This window comes from Chlamydotis macqueenii, chromosome 21, assembly GCF_036417535.1.
Source record: "Chlamydotis macqueenii isolate bChlMac1 chromosome 21, bChlMac1.mat, whole genome shotgun sequence".
Classification (NCBI taxonomy): domain Eukaryota; kingdom Metazoa; phylum Chordata; class Aves; order Otidiformes; family Otididae; genus Chlamydotis; species Chlamydotis macqueenii.
The window spans coordinates 8,315,968-8,330,294 of record NC_141576.1 but is presented as its reverse complement, the minus strand read 5'-3'; the positions used below and the strand labels follow the sequence as shown (position 1 = coordinate 8,330,294).

At 55.1% G+C, this 14,327-nt stretch overlaps 1 protein-coding gene across 2 annotated transcripts in view; it reads left to right on the top strand.

Annotated features, from left to right (window-relative positions):
- Nucleotides 1-14,327, top strand: part of EPHB2 (EPH receptor B2) — a 128,373-nt gene that overhangs the window by 28,645 nt on the left and 85,401 nt on the right. For both annotated transcript variants that reach the window (XM_086764322.1, XM_086764321.1), the window contains exons 2-3: nucleotides 9,559-9,623; nucleotides 13,642-14,326. In XM_086764322.1, coding sequence (XP_086620448.1) covers nucleotides 9,559-9,623; nucleotides 13,642-14,326 — 750 coding nt within the window. The remainder of the gene's footprint in view (nucleotides 1-9,558; nucleotides 9,624-13,641; nucleotide 14,327) is intronic.

Here is a 14,327-nt window from a genome sequence, read left to right as displayed (position 1 = left end):
TGCCGTCACCTCCAGACTGGCTGGAGGCAGTGATGCTAGGAGCAGCTCTCCAGGCTGCAGGCAGGGGCCTGTGGGGGGGGTACACCAGCGCAGCCCTCCAGCCCTAGGCTTTGGGCATCCAGCTTTGGGCATCCCTCCACTCCGGGCAGCTCCCCATGTTGCTTTGCAAAGACCTGATCATGGAAGAAGTTAACCAGGTTAATCTGCCAGACTTCCTTTGCTGCGCCGAAGGCTGGTCTTGGACTTCAGTTCTCCTTCGCTGGACCCTGGTCCTGCCTCCCCTTGCCCCCGCCGTGCTGGTGGCTTTGTGTGGCCCTGCCTTTACAAGCCAGGCACAGAGCTCCGTGGAGCAGCTGCGCGTCGCTGTGTGGCGGTGGGGCTTTTGCCGGAGCTGTGGCTGTGTTTGGAGATAATGTCTTTCCCCCATAAATGTTATTACCCTGTATATGTTTGGGCAGGGGGGAAGGAGGGGGTCACCATCTGTGTTTTCCAATAAAAGAAAATTAAAATTGAAGCCCATTAAGGGTAGCTCAATTGGGATGCTGAGCAGGGCTCCGGAGCCTGCTGGGAACAAGTTGTTTGCAGCCTGCGCCATCACGCAGGGTGACAAAACCTCATTTAATGCCAGCGGTGCTGGGAGGTGCGATGGGGGCTTGCTGCGCACACCGTCCCTGCTCCAGGGTAGGGTGACTGGTGATACTGGCCCCAGGGGGAAGGGGAGGCAGAGCTGGCCAGAAACCCATGCACTGGGCTCATGTCGCTCCTCCTGGCCCCCACACATCACATGACGGGCAGGGGTAGGTGGGGAGAAGGGACAGATGTTGTGTGAGAGCCGAGCGTGCGCTCTTTATCTGGTGATGCTCTGCAGCCCCTGGGCTTCCTGCTGCATCCCAGATTTCCTGAGGTCATTTCACCCTTGTGCCTGGGGCTACAGGAGAGCGGCTCTGGGGATACACGATGCCGTGTCCGGGATACGGGAGAGTGGGTCTGGGTTATCGAAGGGGACTAGGCAGCGTGGCCCTGGACCCTGAGCATGACACTTTGCACCATTTGGCTCCGGGGCGGGGTGGTGGGAGCAGGTTATTATGTTATAAAGCAGCTCCTTCCCCTGGATGCTGCAGCCAGGAGCCACATGTGGCATCCGCTGCTGCACGCCAATGGCAGTGGCTCTGTGTTCGGGCTCCAGTGATGACGGCCATGTGCCCATCCATGCTGCGGGGTCAGCCCTGTACGGTAGCTGTGCCAAGCCAGCAGCTGGCCCGGGGCAGCGCATGGTGGAGGCTACTGGCTCCTTTGGGGCTGGAGCATCTGCAGAAGGAGCTCGTGGGCATGGGGTCTCCAGCCTCCCAGAGTGCCCCTGTGGCCCCCAGAGAGGACGAGGGACCTGGAGGCTGCCTTCTCCTGGGAGGTGGCTCTGTGGGGAATTTCATCTTTGCTGGACTGTCCTGATAGGGTGGATGAGTCTGGATGTGGGTGAGGACAACACGTGCTTAACCCTGGCATCTCCTCCTGCAAGGTGTCTCGCAGGTGATGGGGTCAGTGCCACTGTGGAGACTGAGTCATTAGCGCTGACAGTAGCAACGGCTGTTAAACATCTGCATCTGTGTCTTCTCTATGTGGCTACCACATTCCCAGCAGCAGCAGGAGGGCCCCTGCTCGCTGGCATTTAGCATCTGCATTGTCTCTTCCCGGCAGCCTGCCCTTGGCTGAACTCGGACCACCTACAAGTGCCGGATCCTTTTGGGACAGACGCTGCCAGCAAGGGCCGCGGGTCCCTGATGCTGCTGGAGCAGCTTTCTGGGGTCTCTGGTGGGGTTATCATGTTTCTGCTGACCTCTGGGGCAGATGGTGTTGGGAAACTGGGACCGGAGAGGATGCATCTGCAGTGACAACTGGGGATGATGTGGCAGTCAGATGAAGTGTGGTCCTCCCTCGCATCCGGCCTAACCTGCTTCTTCAGCAGAGGCTCAAGGCTGAAAGATCAGAAAATCTGAATTCCCGGTTGAGAGCCTGAGCTGGGCCGTGTCCCTTCTGACTGGGCAGATGAGAGGTACAATTCTTAGGGCTTGTTGTCTGGTGGTGACAGTGTCTGGATAGGCTGATGGTCAGTTGGGTGCTTAGAAAGCAGGACATGTGCTTGGATGACTCGCAGGACCCCTGCGGCTGTTGTGTTGGGTTTTCCCCTTGCTTTTGAGCTTTCCAGCAGTGAAGCAGCCAGCACGGTGCAGGGCAGCGGTGAGGGAGGAGGGAGAAGAGGGGCTGGGAAGGGGAGCTGTGGAGCTGCTCCTACAGCTTGCTGGCTTCATATTGTGGCCGCGCTCAGCCCCGGCTCCTGGCTCACCGGTTGGCGTGCCGTACGCCTGACGGCATGGTGCAGCTCTGCTCTGAGCCCTGCTGTCCTCATTTCCCGATGCAGTGAGGGCTGGGAGCCAAGGGCCTCAGTGGTCCCCCTTTCTGCATGGCAGCGTCAGCCCTGGATTTGGTCCCCGGAGGGTGGGTCCAGTGATGTGTATGGTCAGAAGAGGCGTGGAGGATCAGGGGAAGGTGGGGATTTAATGGGAATGGGAAAGGCATGGCAGCACCCCTGACAAAGTGCAGAAAAATGCAGCGGGAGTTTCCAGTGGGGCTGTTGAACCACTGTGCTAAGGGCAGTGTGTCTTGGGGACGTCGCTTTGTTTGACACCGGTCCAGTCTCCGAGCGTTACAAGCAGCTGAGCACCACCCAGTAGAAGGGTGAAGGTGTCCCAGTGGGCACCGCTGATCCCCACCAGCGGCCAGCACCGTCCCCTCTCCCTCACTGGCCCTGGGGCTGGCTCTTGTTTCACAAGGCTTGTGTGTGGGCTTGGGTGATGCCCTGGGTCACTGAGGAGCCAGGAAGGCTCCATGGCTCCTCAAAAGTGGTGACGTCTTTCCCTCGCAAGTGCTGTGTGGTATCTCTGCAGTCAGACCTCCCCACTCAGTGCCTTGCTAGCCCCAAGGACTATCAGCCTGGGGGCTGGCTGGCAGGTCAGAGGCGCTCTGGACGATGGACATGCTGACCATCGCCCTTATTCTTAGGTCTCTGTGTCTGACTGGACCCAATTTTCCAGGGAAGGGAGTTGAACAACCAGGTAGCTGTCTGTTGGGTTTCTTGCATCACGGGGACCACTGGCACAACCCGGTACGACTGCCCTTGCGGTGGCCTTTGGGGCTGTGGGTGTGGGGTGGGATGCTGACAGTCCCCATCCCAGCTCAATCAACTGCCTCTTCTCTCTCCCTATCAATCACTCTCCCTCTTGGAGTTTAAGTGGATCCCTGAGTGAAGTATCCAAAATATCCTGTAGCCGCGGGCTCACAATGCAGCGTGCTGTTCCCGTGCCAGCAGGTCAGCCGGGGGGGGATTGGGTTTCAGTTTGTTCCGCTGGCCATCGGCCAGGCAAAGCAAAGCTCAGGGCTGCAGAGAAGGGCCACTGGGTTTGCTCAGCCCCTCTCAGCTCTTGCTGGCAAAAATATTATAATAAGGTTCCAGTAAAGCACAGGAGGCAGAGAGGGGCCTTTCAACTTCTGGAAGGGTAAACAGATCTGTGGCAAGGGCTCCTCGGGGTGGGGGAAAGACGGGTTTCTCGTTAGCCGCCTCCCACATGGGGCTGTGGTGGCTGTGCTTGAGCCCAGGCTGGAAACGTGGTTTCAGGAGCACGCATGCCTGCGTGGAGGAGATTGTCCCAAGCTGCGGCGTCTCCGGCGCAGATCCCAGTCTTGCTCCACCCGGCTGGGCTCCGGCACTGAGCCCACTCTGCAGGGTCCCTCCAGCCTGGACTGATCTGACCAAGTGCATCAGATGGGCTTCCAGGTCATGTCTGGGAGGTGGTGACGAGGCACGGTCTCCTTACCGTGTCCGCCTTGGGATGACTTTGCTTCCAGCGCATCAGATGGGTCTGGGCGACTTCTTGCCTGCTTTGCACGTGCAGCGCTGGCCGCAGCTGATGTGATCCTGGGTCAACCGAGAAGCTCGCACCCTGTGTTAATAATATTGTACCAGGATTAAAATGCTGGCAGGTTTCCTACCCTGAGGGAGGAGCTGGTGTTGAGAAGTGAACAGGGAAGGGAAAAAGTTGTGGGTGGAAAAATGAGGGTGGAGGCTCCAGCTATCTGTGAGGCTATTTATTCGTCCAGCTGTTTCTTTATCTGGATGAGTTTGGAGCCTGTGAGTTTGAAGGATTTGCCAGGACTTCTGAGAAACTCAGGACCAGATGCTCTAAATTGATCTAAATTGGCAAAACTCCATGGAAGTTATTTTTTTCCGGACACAGAGAAGCGTGTCTGCAACACGCACAGCTCCTCTGTTAATCCCTTGCCCCTCCAGCCCTCTTTGTCCCTTGGTCCTGTCACTCTCCGTCCCCAGTCCTGCTCATCCCGTGCTGGTGTCACCAATCACACCGTGCTGGTGTCCCCCAGCATGATCCCAGGCTTGTCCTCCCCTCCCAGGTCTGCCCACCAGTCTCAGTCTTGACCTGGCCAACTGGGAAAAGCTGGTGCAACTGAGATCCCCACACTCATCTCACTTGTGGCTGAACAGCAAGAAGACTGCGCAGAAGTGTAGGAGCCCCCACCCAGGTCATTGGGATGGCACCTTAGGGTAGCTGTGAGCATCTGGAGATGGTGGTATGGTGATGACACATCTTTGGACACAAAATGCTTGAGCCGGAGCCCTGGCGTGCCCTTGTAGCAAGCAGCGGTGCCGGCGATGGGCGCCAGTGCTGGCAGAAAGTTACTTATTAAAAGCAGGCAGGACAGGCACTTATCTCCTAGCCGTCCCATGGGGAGCAGCGTGGTTTCTGGTGGGAAACGGGCCAGAGTTGTGTCTGCTGGTTTTGAGCAGCTGCAGATTTATTTATAATGCCATGGGTAGCATGTGAATCTGCAGATAAACACGCGGGAGGGAAGAACACAAACAACAATATCAAGAAAATGCTGCTTTGGAGAGAGCATTTCCCTGAGCCGCAGCTATCGCCAGCCACCAGAGACGAGCCAGGGGCCAGACACCCACCCCTGCCACCGCCATGCGGCTTTGCTCCATGCCATCACCATCGTTGCCGCTCTGTCCTGGATGCCGGGGGGTTCTTTATGAGGCTGCCGAGGCGCTGCCAAATCGGCAGGATGGCACCGTGAAAGCATTGGCTGTGACGGCGAGCAAAGCTGACGAGTTTGCTGGTTGAAGCAGGCACCTCCTCCTCTTTGTGGTTGACAGGGCACTAACAGTTTGGGTTGCCCATCCAGAAATTGGTCCGTCTTTGTTGTCCTTGGTGCAGGAGTTGGTCCTGTTGGGTGCCTGGAGCAGGGTATGAGCATGCAGGAGTGCACAGGTAGGATCAGGAGTTCTACTGCGTGAGATATGGCCATGGCAGGCCATCACAGGCCACTGTGGGCACAGAAGGTGCAAGGGGCCGAGGGCAGCCCCGTTGGGACTGCTGTGGGTGGAGGAGCTGTGTCTGGAGGATGGAGGGGCTTATCATGCCTTGTGTGGGGCTTGCATCTGTAGCAGAACTCTGAACAGCTGACTGACGAGTGCCTGGAGCCACCTGTCCACTCAGAGGTGTCCATCAGTGTCTCCTCGATTCTCATACCTCGATGGCCAGAAGGTACCAAGGTGACCTCCTGTCCTGTGTGTACTCCTGCAACACGTGGTTCTCCAGCTCCTGGCTCACCCAGGGTGGGGAAGGAAACGGTGCAAGGTTTGTGTCTCTTGGCAGTTGCTCTTTGGAGGTGATTACTTTTCCTGGTGAAACTGAGTCTTGTTTTCCATGTGTCTTTCTGGGTTCGGCTCCCAGGCAAAGCTGTAGCTGCGATTTCCCCCACGGGCTAAGGCACTCTGTTTGCTGCTACTTTCTCCTGGTGTCGATCCTTGCAGACCACGAACAATCATCTTGCAAACTCCTCTTTGATGAGCTTCTGCAGCGTCCCTACAGCAATAAAAACCCGTTCAGCTGAAGGAGAAATAGATCCCAGGGGAATCTTAGTTTTTCTCTTGCGCGGCTGAGGTGGGTGGTTAGGACTTGTCTTGTTTTCTTAAACCTTCCTGGTTTATTGGTTGCTAGTTCGGACTCCGTGCCAGCACTTTCAGGATGGGATGTCAGAGCAGGGCTTGGCTGCGTCTTCACGAGGCCTTCCCCCCACTGCAGTCTGTCCACCACTGCCTCTGGCTGTGGAGATCTGGGCAGGTCTGAGCCTGGGAGAGAGGCAGAGAGAAGCCCCTGCAGATGAGGGATATGTCTGTTTGTTCGACGCCACTTCTGATTTTGTTTGCTGGAGAAATGAATGAATGTGCTTCCTTTGTTTGGAAGTAAGAAGCTTCTCAGGGATGAAACAGTGAACTTCCCTGGAGGACCATGTGGCCTCCTGGACCGCTGGTGGAGGGGTAGGGGTCCTCCTCGCCAAGAGGGCAGGATAACTCTATGGCAGGCTGTTATTTGGGCGGTGAGGTGTTTTTAAGTCAGCCATCAATGGATGATGGAGCAAACCCACCACCACCGCTGAAACCCATCCTGGCTTCACATCCACTTTTGCAATCAGTGTAGCTAACCAGGTTCGCTCTGAGTCACGGGGACCACTTGTTCACCGTTTTCTGTAATTCAGGCAAGTGCTGCTCAGTACTAACATGCCAACCCATCTCCAAATGGACTTCAGGCGGGGCAGCGATTTGGTAGAAAAGCCATGCACAAAGAAGCATGTTGGGATGTTGCAGCTGTGCGCAATGGGAACCACGGTCTTGGAGTCCACCCTACACAAAGGAGCCTCAAAGAAAGAAACCCATTTTAGGGTGGAAGAGTAAGGAAGCTCAGCTAATTTAGTTATCTTGGAAATGAATAATTTGCGACCCTTAAGCACCACAAGAGGGAAAGGAGGCTTTGGATAGTAGACTTTGTACAAGTAAAAGGAAATCTAACAGCTGGCAGCCGAACAGGGTAAATTCAGACTAAAATGAATGGAAGATCTCTTTTTATGAGAAGATAATTGACCACTGGAAAAACCTGCTTAAAATCCACAAATTTCTCCTCCTCCTTGGCTTCCAAGCAAGTCGTCCCTGTGCCAGCTGGGGAAGCTGCACAGCCCCAAGGAGATGTGCGGTTCTTCAGCGGAGCAGAAGGGGCAGTGGGCGAGGGCGGTGGGCAGTGTGCACCAAGCACAACATTTCCATTGCACCGATTTTTCATTAACTAAAAGGCTTTTTAAAATGAAAAATGCATCAAAATACTATTTTTATCTGGGGAATTATTTACACTGTTTTAGAGTGTATCTTCCTTTACATTGTAGTAACTGCTATTAATATGCTTACTGTGCACTTCTGTCATTGATAGTTAAGATGTAGTAACAAATTTAAGGGTTTTTTTTTAAAGTAACGCAGCTTCTAGCTAGCACTGGGTGGAAAATGTTGTTTTCCTTTTAGATCAAAGAGCCACTGGTGTTTTAATGAAAAAGCCAGATACTCTGTTAAAATAAGCACTATTACAGAACTATGTAAACAAATATTCAGTTTAAAAAGAAATTTCATAAATCTGAGTGACAACATTTCTGAACTAGCTGTTTTCCAGAACTCTTCCTAGTGGGAAAATTTGAAAAGAACTATTTTTGCTTTTTACTTCTGCAATAAAACCAAATTTTGAAATCCTGGTTTCCTGTGAACTGGAAACCGCTGGGTCTAACCAGGAGTAATGACCAACCCACAGTCTGAAAATGATTTACTGCCAGAAGTAGGTGTACGGAGCATATCTGTGCCGAGGCACTTTTTGGCTTGCAGATGGGGAAAGGGGAGCTCACGTGTGCTGTTGGGCTGGCTGAACAGCAGCCATTTCTGCATCCACGCTCGTCCCTTGAATGATGGGTCTGCTCCAGGCTGAGCTTTTCTGCCTTCGTTTTTGTTCAGCGTAGTGAAAGCGGAGATGCTTTTTGGGGATTCGTGGCAGGATGCTTGGTTTTCTGGTGACGAGGAGCAGCAACAGGACACGGTTGCAGCCAGTAACTGTCCATCCCTGTTGTGACTGTGGGAACTGGCCCTCATTGTTGGGTTATAGGACGGTGGCTGGAAATCCCAACTCAGTTGGGAGGTGACGAGGAGCAGCAACAGGACACGTGGCTGGAAATCCCAACTCAGTTGGGAGGTGACGAGGAGCAGCAACAGGACACGGTTGCAGCCGGTAACTGTCCATCCCTGTTGTGACTGTGGGAACTGGCCCTCATTGTTGGGTTATAGGACGGTGGCTGGAAATCCCAACTCAGTTGGGGTTCTCCTGGTTGAGCGCTCTCAGTGATCTGACGTGGGGGTGGGTGTACATCTTGTGGATAAGATACTTTTTCTAGCAAGCTGCAGAGCCCTAAAGCTGGACTAAAAGAAAGACCTAAAGCCCTGCCTATCTTACAGTAAAGTGGGAGGGCAGGGAAAGTGAAGCTGCAAGCTGTATTTTGTGTTTGTGTCTTGTGTGTGCGTGTGATGGATGCTTTCCAGCATCCCTGCAAATGCAGTTGGCATCCCGAGCGCACGCGCTGAAACCGGGGACAGATTCACAGTCTCCCTACACAGCAGAGGGACATCATTTCTTCTGTGGGCATCACCTTGGTCTCAGCCACAGAGTCACTGGCCGTACACTGACCTGTACAGTCTGTCCCACAAGCAACGTTCCCAAGCCCAGCCTCAGTGTCCTGAAACCTGTAGACATGATTTCTAAACTCCGTTTCCTAAACACTGGAATATCGTCCTATTTTCTTAGAACATCAGCATTGGACACGGTGCAGAAAAATCCCGGTGTTGTAATGAGGGTGCGACCACAGACCTGGAGGATGGGCAGTTACCCAGACTGTGGAAACCACTCCTGGAAGTGTCTGTCCATTGTATTGCTGATGGGGCCATCTGGCTCATTCCCGTGCTGGATGGGGAACACCTACACACAGTAGCCCAAGTATTGGGGTGCCATAACCTGAGCGTCTCTTCTCACGGGATGAGAGAAATTCTCTCAAGCGAGATTCTCCTCTGTGCTGGTCGGCAATAGCATCGCCTGACCTATTTCAGCCCAAATCGCCCAGAAAACCAGCTTGAATGTTGGTTTAATTTTTGAGTACTTTTAAGTCCTAAAAGTGCTGTTCCTTCCTGTGCACTACTGCATTGCCAAGGACTCTGCCTACCATTCAAAATGTTGAGAAAAAAAATATCCTGCTTTTGCAAAAGCTGATGGAGGAAACTTGCTCAGGCTGGGCTCCTCGTCTGCAGCAGCAGAGCTGCTCCGGGGCTGTGTGTTGTACCCTGATTCTGGAGTTTGAGGAGGAAAGTCCATCTGGGATGGTGGGTGGAAAAGCATGTGGCCCTTGTCCATTGCAGGAGACAGGAGGGCAGTGGATGGCGAAGCAAATGGGTGGAGGGAATGATACCTGGCTCCTTCCTGGCTGAGAGCTGCCCAGAGGGCTTGGCGCAGGCCAGGCTCGATGGCTGCAGTCCTGGGTTGGCTCCTCTCCACCTCTTTACCATTCACCAGCCTCAGGTCATTCACCGAACGGCCACTGACCCCTTGTTTCACTTTTTTTTTCTTGCAGAGACACTGATGGACTCCACAACAGCAACAGCAGAACTGGGCTGGACGGTGCATCCTCCCTCGGGGGTAAGTCATCCTGTCGCTTTGCAGGGACCTGGAGCCTGTTCTGGGGTCTCCTGCTGCACATGAACGTAGGTGGGATGGCTCAGCAGAAGTCAGCCACTGAAGCAGAGTGGCACAGCCACGTGAAGAGTTCTAGTGGGAAGAGCACAAAAGAGGATGACAATTGAGGTTTCCAGTAGTTTTCTAGGAGGTGACGCTTCCAAAAGCCAACATGACATTGGAGAAATCATACTCTCTGTAAAGCTGGCCTGCAACCAGTTAAAAATCAGAGAGGGGGAGAAATGAAATGCCAAGGCCACTATTGTTTGTCCCCAATTTCACTTGTAGCAGAAAAGGATGAGGGCATTGGCCTTATCCCTCAAGAATGAGGTTGCACCCACAGCAGCCATTTGATCAAGCCCTGAAATGACTGTCCAGTATCCCTGGCATCTCATGGAGGCTCAGCAGTGACTGTCTCTCTCCTTTACTTGTGCCAAGCATCCCCTGAGCCACATCCCAAGACCACCCAGAATAAGCTCCTTGAAAGAAGAGCTTGGACAAGGCAGTGCATCTCTGCACCCTTCCACTCATGACACAAAACCGAAGTGGCCCCAGCCACCTCTGTGTCCCACGGGTTTGTGTGGGGCATCGAGGTGCTTCAGAGCATCCCACCCAGCTCTGGCTGTGGTGGCCAGCAGCAGCGTGGAGCCCCAGAGCCTGACACTCCTGACTTGCTCCTTCAGACTCAGGTGCCCCAATCCAGCCCGACCGAAGCCTGGAAATGCTTCCCATCCCCATGCACGGAGGTGGTGGCTCAGCCTCCGTCTTGCCCTCCTTCCTCCTCCTCAGCCTCCCTCTTGCCTCCGCAGAGGCTGGATGAAGACATTTCTGTGGACTTCACCCCGGGGCTGTCAGCAAGCCCCCGGGCCGAGCCGACTTGGCAGGAGAAAAGAAACAGCCAAGAAAAGCCTCCATCCGGGGAGATTAAACCCAGCTCCCGAGCAGCCCAGCTGCCCTGCCGTGCTAGGGCGCGGGCGCTGCCGGCACTGATCCCCCATCACCATGATAAAGCCCCGTGCCCGCCCGCGAGCCCGGCCGCCCCGCCAGCACCAGCCTGGCCGCCAAAGGGGGATGATGGGCGCACAATAGGCAGGAGCAGAGGTCAAGTCTTTTTCTCTCCTCACCCAGCCTTTCTTGTTTGCGGTGTTTCCATATGTAAAGCACGCCTTGCTCCCGGCTCCCCAGCCCCACGGTAATGAGGCCTGGGCCTGCTGGAAGCCGTCTCCCTGTATTATTGTGCTGCCTTCTTCTTTTGAGCTCCCGGCATGTTAATTAGAGAGTGAGGAGAAAGGGAGAGGCTTCTAATTAAGCATTGAGGAAGCACAGGGGCTGGTGCACAGGGGTGACTTTTTCTCCCAGCTGAGAAAAGGGAGCTCGGGAGCCCCCCGCTCGCTGCTGCAGGGATGCGGGAGGATGCTGGGGGTCCTGAGCAGGTAGCCTGGCCCCTGGGGCGCTCTCAGGTCCCGTGTCCCCAGTGGGATGGAGATGCTAATCTGGAAAGTCCAGTGCAGCCTCAGCATTGCTTGTGAGAATTGCCTCCCATCCCAACCTCCGGACAGGTCTCTGGAGGGGACATGGCACACATTGTGCCCTGCGCTGTGCACATCATGGGTGCCAATGCTGCAATGCCTTCACGGCCTCTCCCGATGTGACCTCCTGCTCACTGCCAGGGCGAGGCAGGGCTTCTTACCCATGGGTCGCATGGCTTTGGCAAGGTTGGGTGCAGCCAGCATCACCTGGAAGACAAAAGCAACTGGGTACTTCTCCGGTTTATTGCCCCTTTGGTGAGTATTAATGAGCTGAAAGCCCAAACCCTTGCTTTTTTCCCTGGCTGTGGAGCTCCCGTGCCTCTTGGAGGTGTCTTCACATCTACTGTTCATCCCCAAATTGGAGAAACTCTCCTTCCTCCATGTGCTGCTCCTTCCTGGCCAGACTGGGCTCTTCAGGCTCGTGTCCTGAGCCCTTCCTGGGGGCTGTGCCTGTGTGGGTGGGGACAGAGCAGGTGCTGGGCATCCCTGGGTCTTGATGGCTGACACAATTCCAGAGTGAGAGCCACGTCAGATGCAGGGCAGGGGAAAGAACTGCTTCCCTGTGCCTTGTCCTTGATTCCTTCACCTCGCTCCCAACTAGTGTCCTAAAAACTGAGGAGATCCTGCAGTTTTCCACTACTGCAACAAATTTGGTTCTGGAAAATAAAGCAAATGCTCCCCCTGTGTTTTGCGAGGGTGCTCTCCTCCTTCCTCAGTGACAACAGCAGATTTGCAGCCACTGCCGATCAGAAGTGGTTGGGGCTGTTTGCGAATCTCTCCTGACAGCCTTGTGTTGGGCTGCTAGCCTTGATGTGCGAGGAGCAATCTGTCTCCCGTCTTATGAGCCTCCCTCTGCACTCCTGGATGCCCTTGTGAGGCCATTTGCAGGCCAAGGGGCTGGGGGTGTTCATCTCCTGCAGGGTTTTCCCTGCAGACATCAGTCCCAGCACTGGTGCTGGATCCGGTCTGTGCTGCTGCCCTGCCCTGGGCGTCACGATCCCGCATCCAGGGCAGCGTTGTGCTCACGGTTTCACATCCGTGGGAAACAGCTCAGCTTCCACTTGAGCAGGTTTATGAACAAGTTCACGAGAAGCCATTCCAGCTGGCTGGAACTGCCACATACTGCTAGCTGGGCCCTGGCCCCTGCTGCCAGCATCGCACGGGTGTCAATGCTGTGCCCTGCTCGGCTCGCAGGGCGCTGTGGGTGGGGAGGGGACAGCGTGAGGAGGTGCTCTGCCCTCCAGAAAGGTCTGGGCTGGATGAGTTGCTCTAGTGAGCCAAGTGAAAGGTTCTCCTTGCACAAAGACCTTTTCCCATCTTCATGCAGCGCAGAGTGGTGGTGATGGCTGGTTACAGACTCTGCCCTTGCCTGGTACATCACCTGCTCTGAAATCTCCTTATCCTGCAAAGGATGGAGATAACAACAAGCACTGAAGGACTTTGAAAAAAATAAACAGCCTGGGGAAGGGACAGGGAGCTGGAGAGGGCCAGGAGGCGTCACAGCAGTCTGAAGCCCTGAAGAGCCTCCTCCAGAGCCGGCAGTCAGCTGTGGGTCAGCTGGGGGATCTTGGCTGAGCTTCCCATGGGGAAATATGTCACCTCCGAGCTGTCTTGCTGGAAAGGATGTTACTGCTATGCCACAGCTCATAGGACATCCCACAGGTCCAGTTTAGGACACCTGGGGATGGGTCCTGTGCACACCTGTGGGAGGGACCCCAAAGTGTGTTGGCCCTTGAAGGGGCAGAGGTAAGGGCTACCAGTGGGATTTAGCCCAGCATCTCCCTTTCTGGGTACACGGTGAGGTCAGCCATAAACCTTCCTCCGGGAAGAGGCCACTGGCTACCGGCTGCCCGCACCTCGCACCAGCACTTGGGCTGCAGCTGGCGAGGGTTTTACAACTGTTATGCGTTCCTGAGAACGTGGGTCCTGTCTGCCACGTCTGTAACCGTAGCAGCACCGGTGGGAATACATCTGCTAAAGGCATCGTGTTACTTTGCCGGGAGGCTCGACTGCAGCCCATGGGCCAGAGCCCCTGCTAAAGACATTACTGCCTGCAGAGGAAGTGCATGGCCCGCCCCGCCCTACCACCCGGCAGGGACACTTTACACTAAATCCGGGCATGGAGCACGGTTCTGCTGGCAACAAGGTGGCCCCGAGCTCTGCTGAGGGCTTGGGTCACTTTGTTCCCAAGGTGCGGAGCCTGCCCCAGCGTGCAGCGTGGGTCAAACCATGCCGGAGCAGGATGGAGACATGTAGGTATGGAGCACTGGAGCTGTGCAAGGGTGAGGTGTCAGGCACCAGTGAGGCTGCCTGCGAGTGGGATGGGCACGATGTGGTGTAGCTGGTACTGGCAGAACCTGCCCTCTTGTCGCACGGTGGGCTTAGGAAGAGGCGAGACGGGTGGGGAACATCAGTTTGGTGCAGCCCCTTGACTTTCTGTGTCTCATCCACAGTGGGAAGAGGTGAGCGGGTATGATGAGAACATGAACACCATTCGCACCTACCAGGTGTGCAATGTCTTTGAATCCAGCCAAAACAATTGGCTCCGGACCAAGTATATCCGGAGGCGAGGAGCGCACCGCATCCATGTGGAGATGAAATTTTCTGTCCGGGACTGCAGCAGCATCCCTAATGTCCCAGGCTCCTGTAAGGAGACTTTTAACCTTTACTATTTTGAGTCAGACTTTGACTCGGCCACCAAGACTTTTCCTAACTGGATGGAGAATCCTTGGATGAAGGTGGACACGATTGCTGCCGACGAGAGCTTCTCACAGGTGGACCTAGGTGGACGGGTGATGAAGATAAACACCGAGGTGCGCAGTTTTGGACCTGTCTCCAAGAATGGTTTCTACCTGGCCTTCCAGGACTACGGAGGCTGCATGTCCTTGATTGCAGTCCGCGTCTTCTACCGCAAGTGTCCCCGCGTGATCCAGAACGGGGCTGTCTTCCAAGAAACGCTCTCGGGAGCAGAGAGCACCTCTCTGGTGGCAGCCCGGGGGACGTGCATCACCAACGCAGAGGAGGTGGACGTGCCGATCAAGCTGTACTGCAATGGGGACGGCGAGTGGCTGGTGCCCATCGGCCGCTGCATGTGCAGGGCAGGCTATGAGTCGGTGGAAAACGGGACCATCTGCAGAGG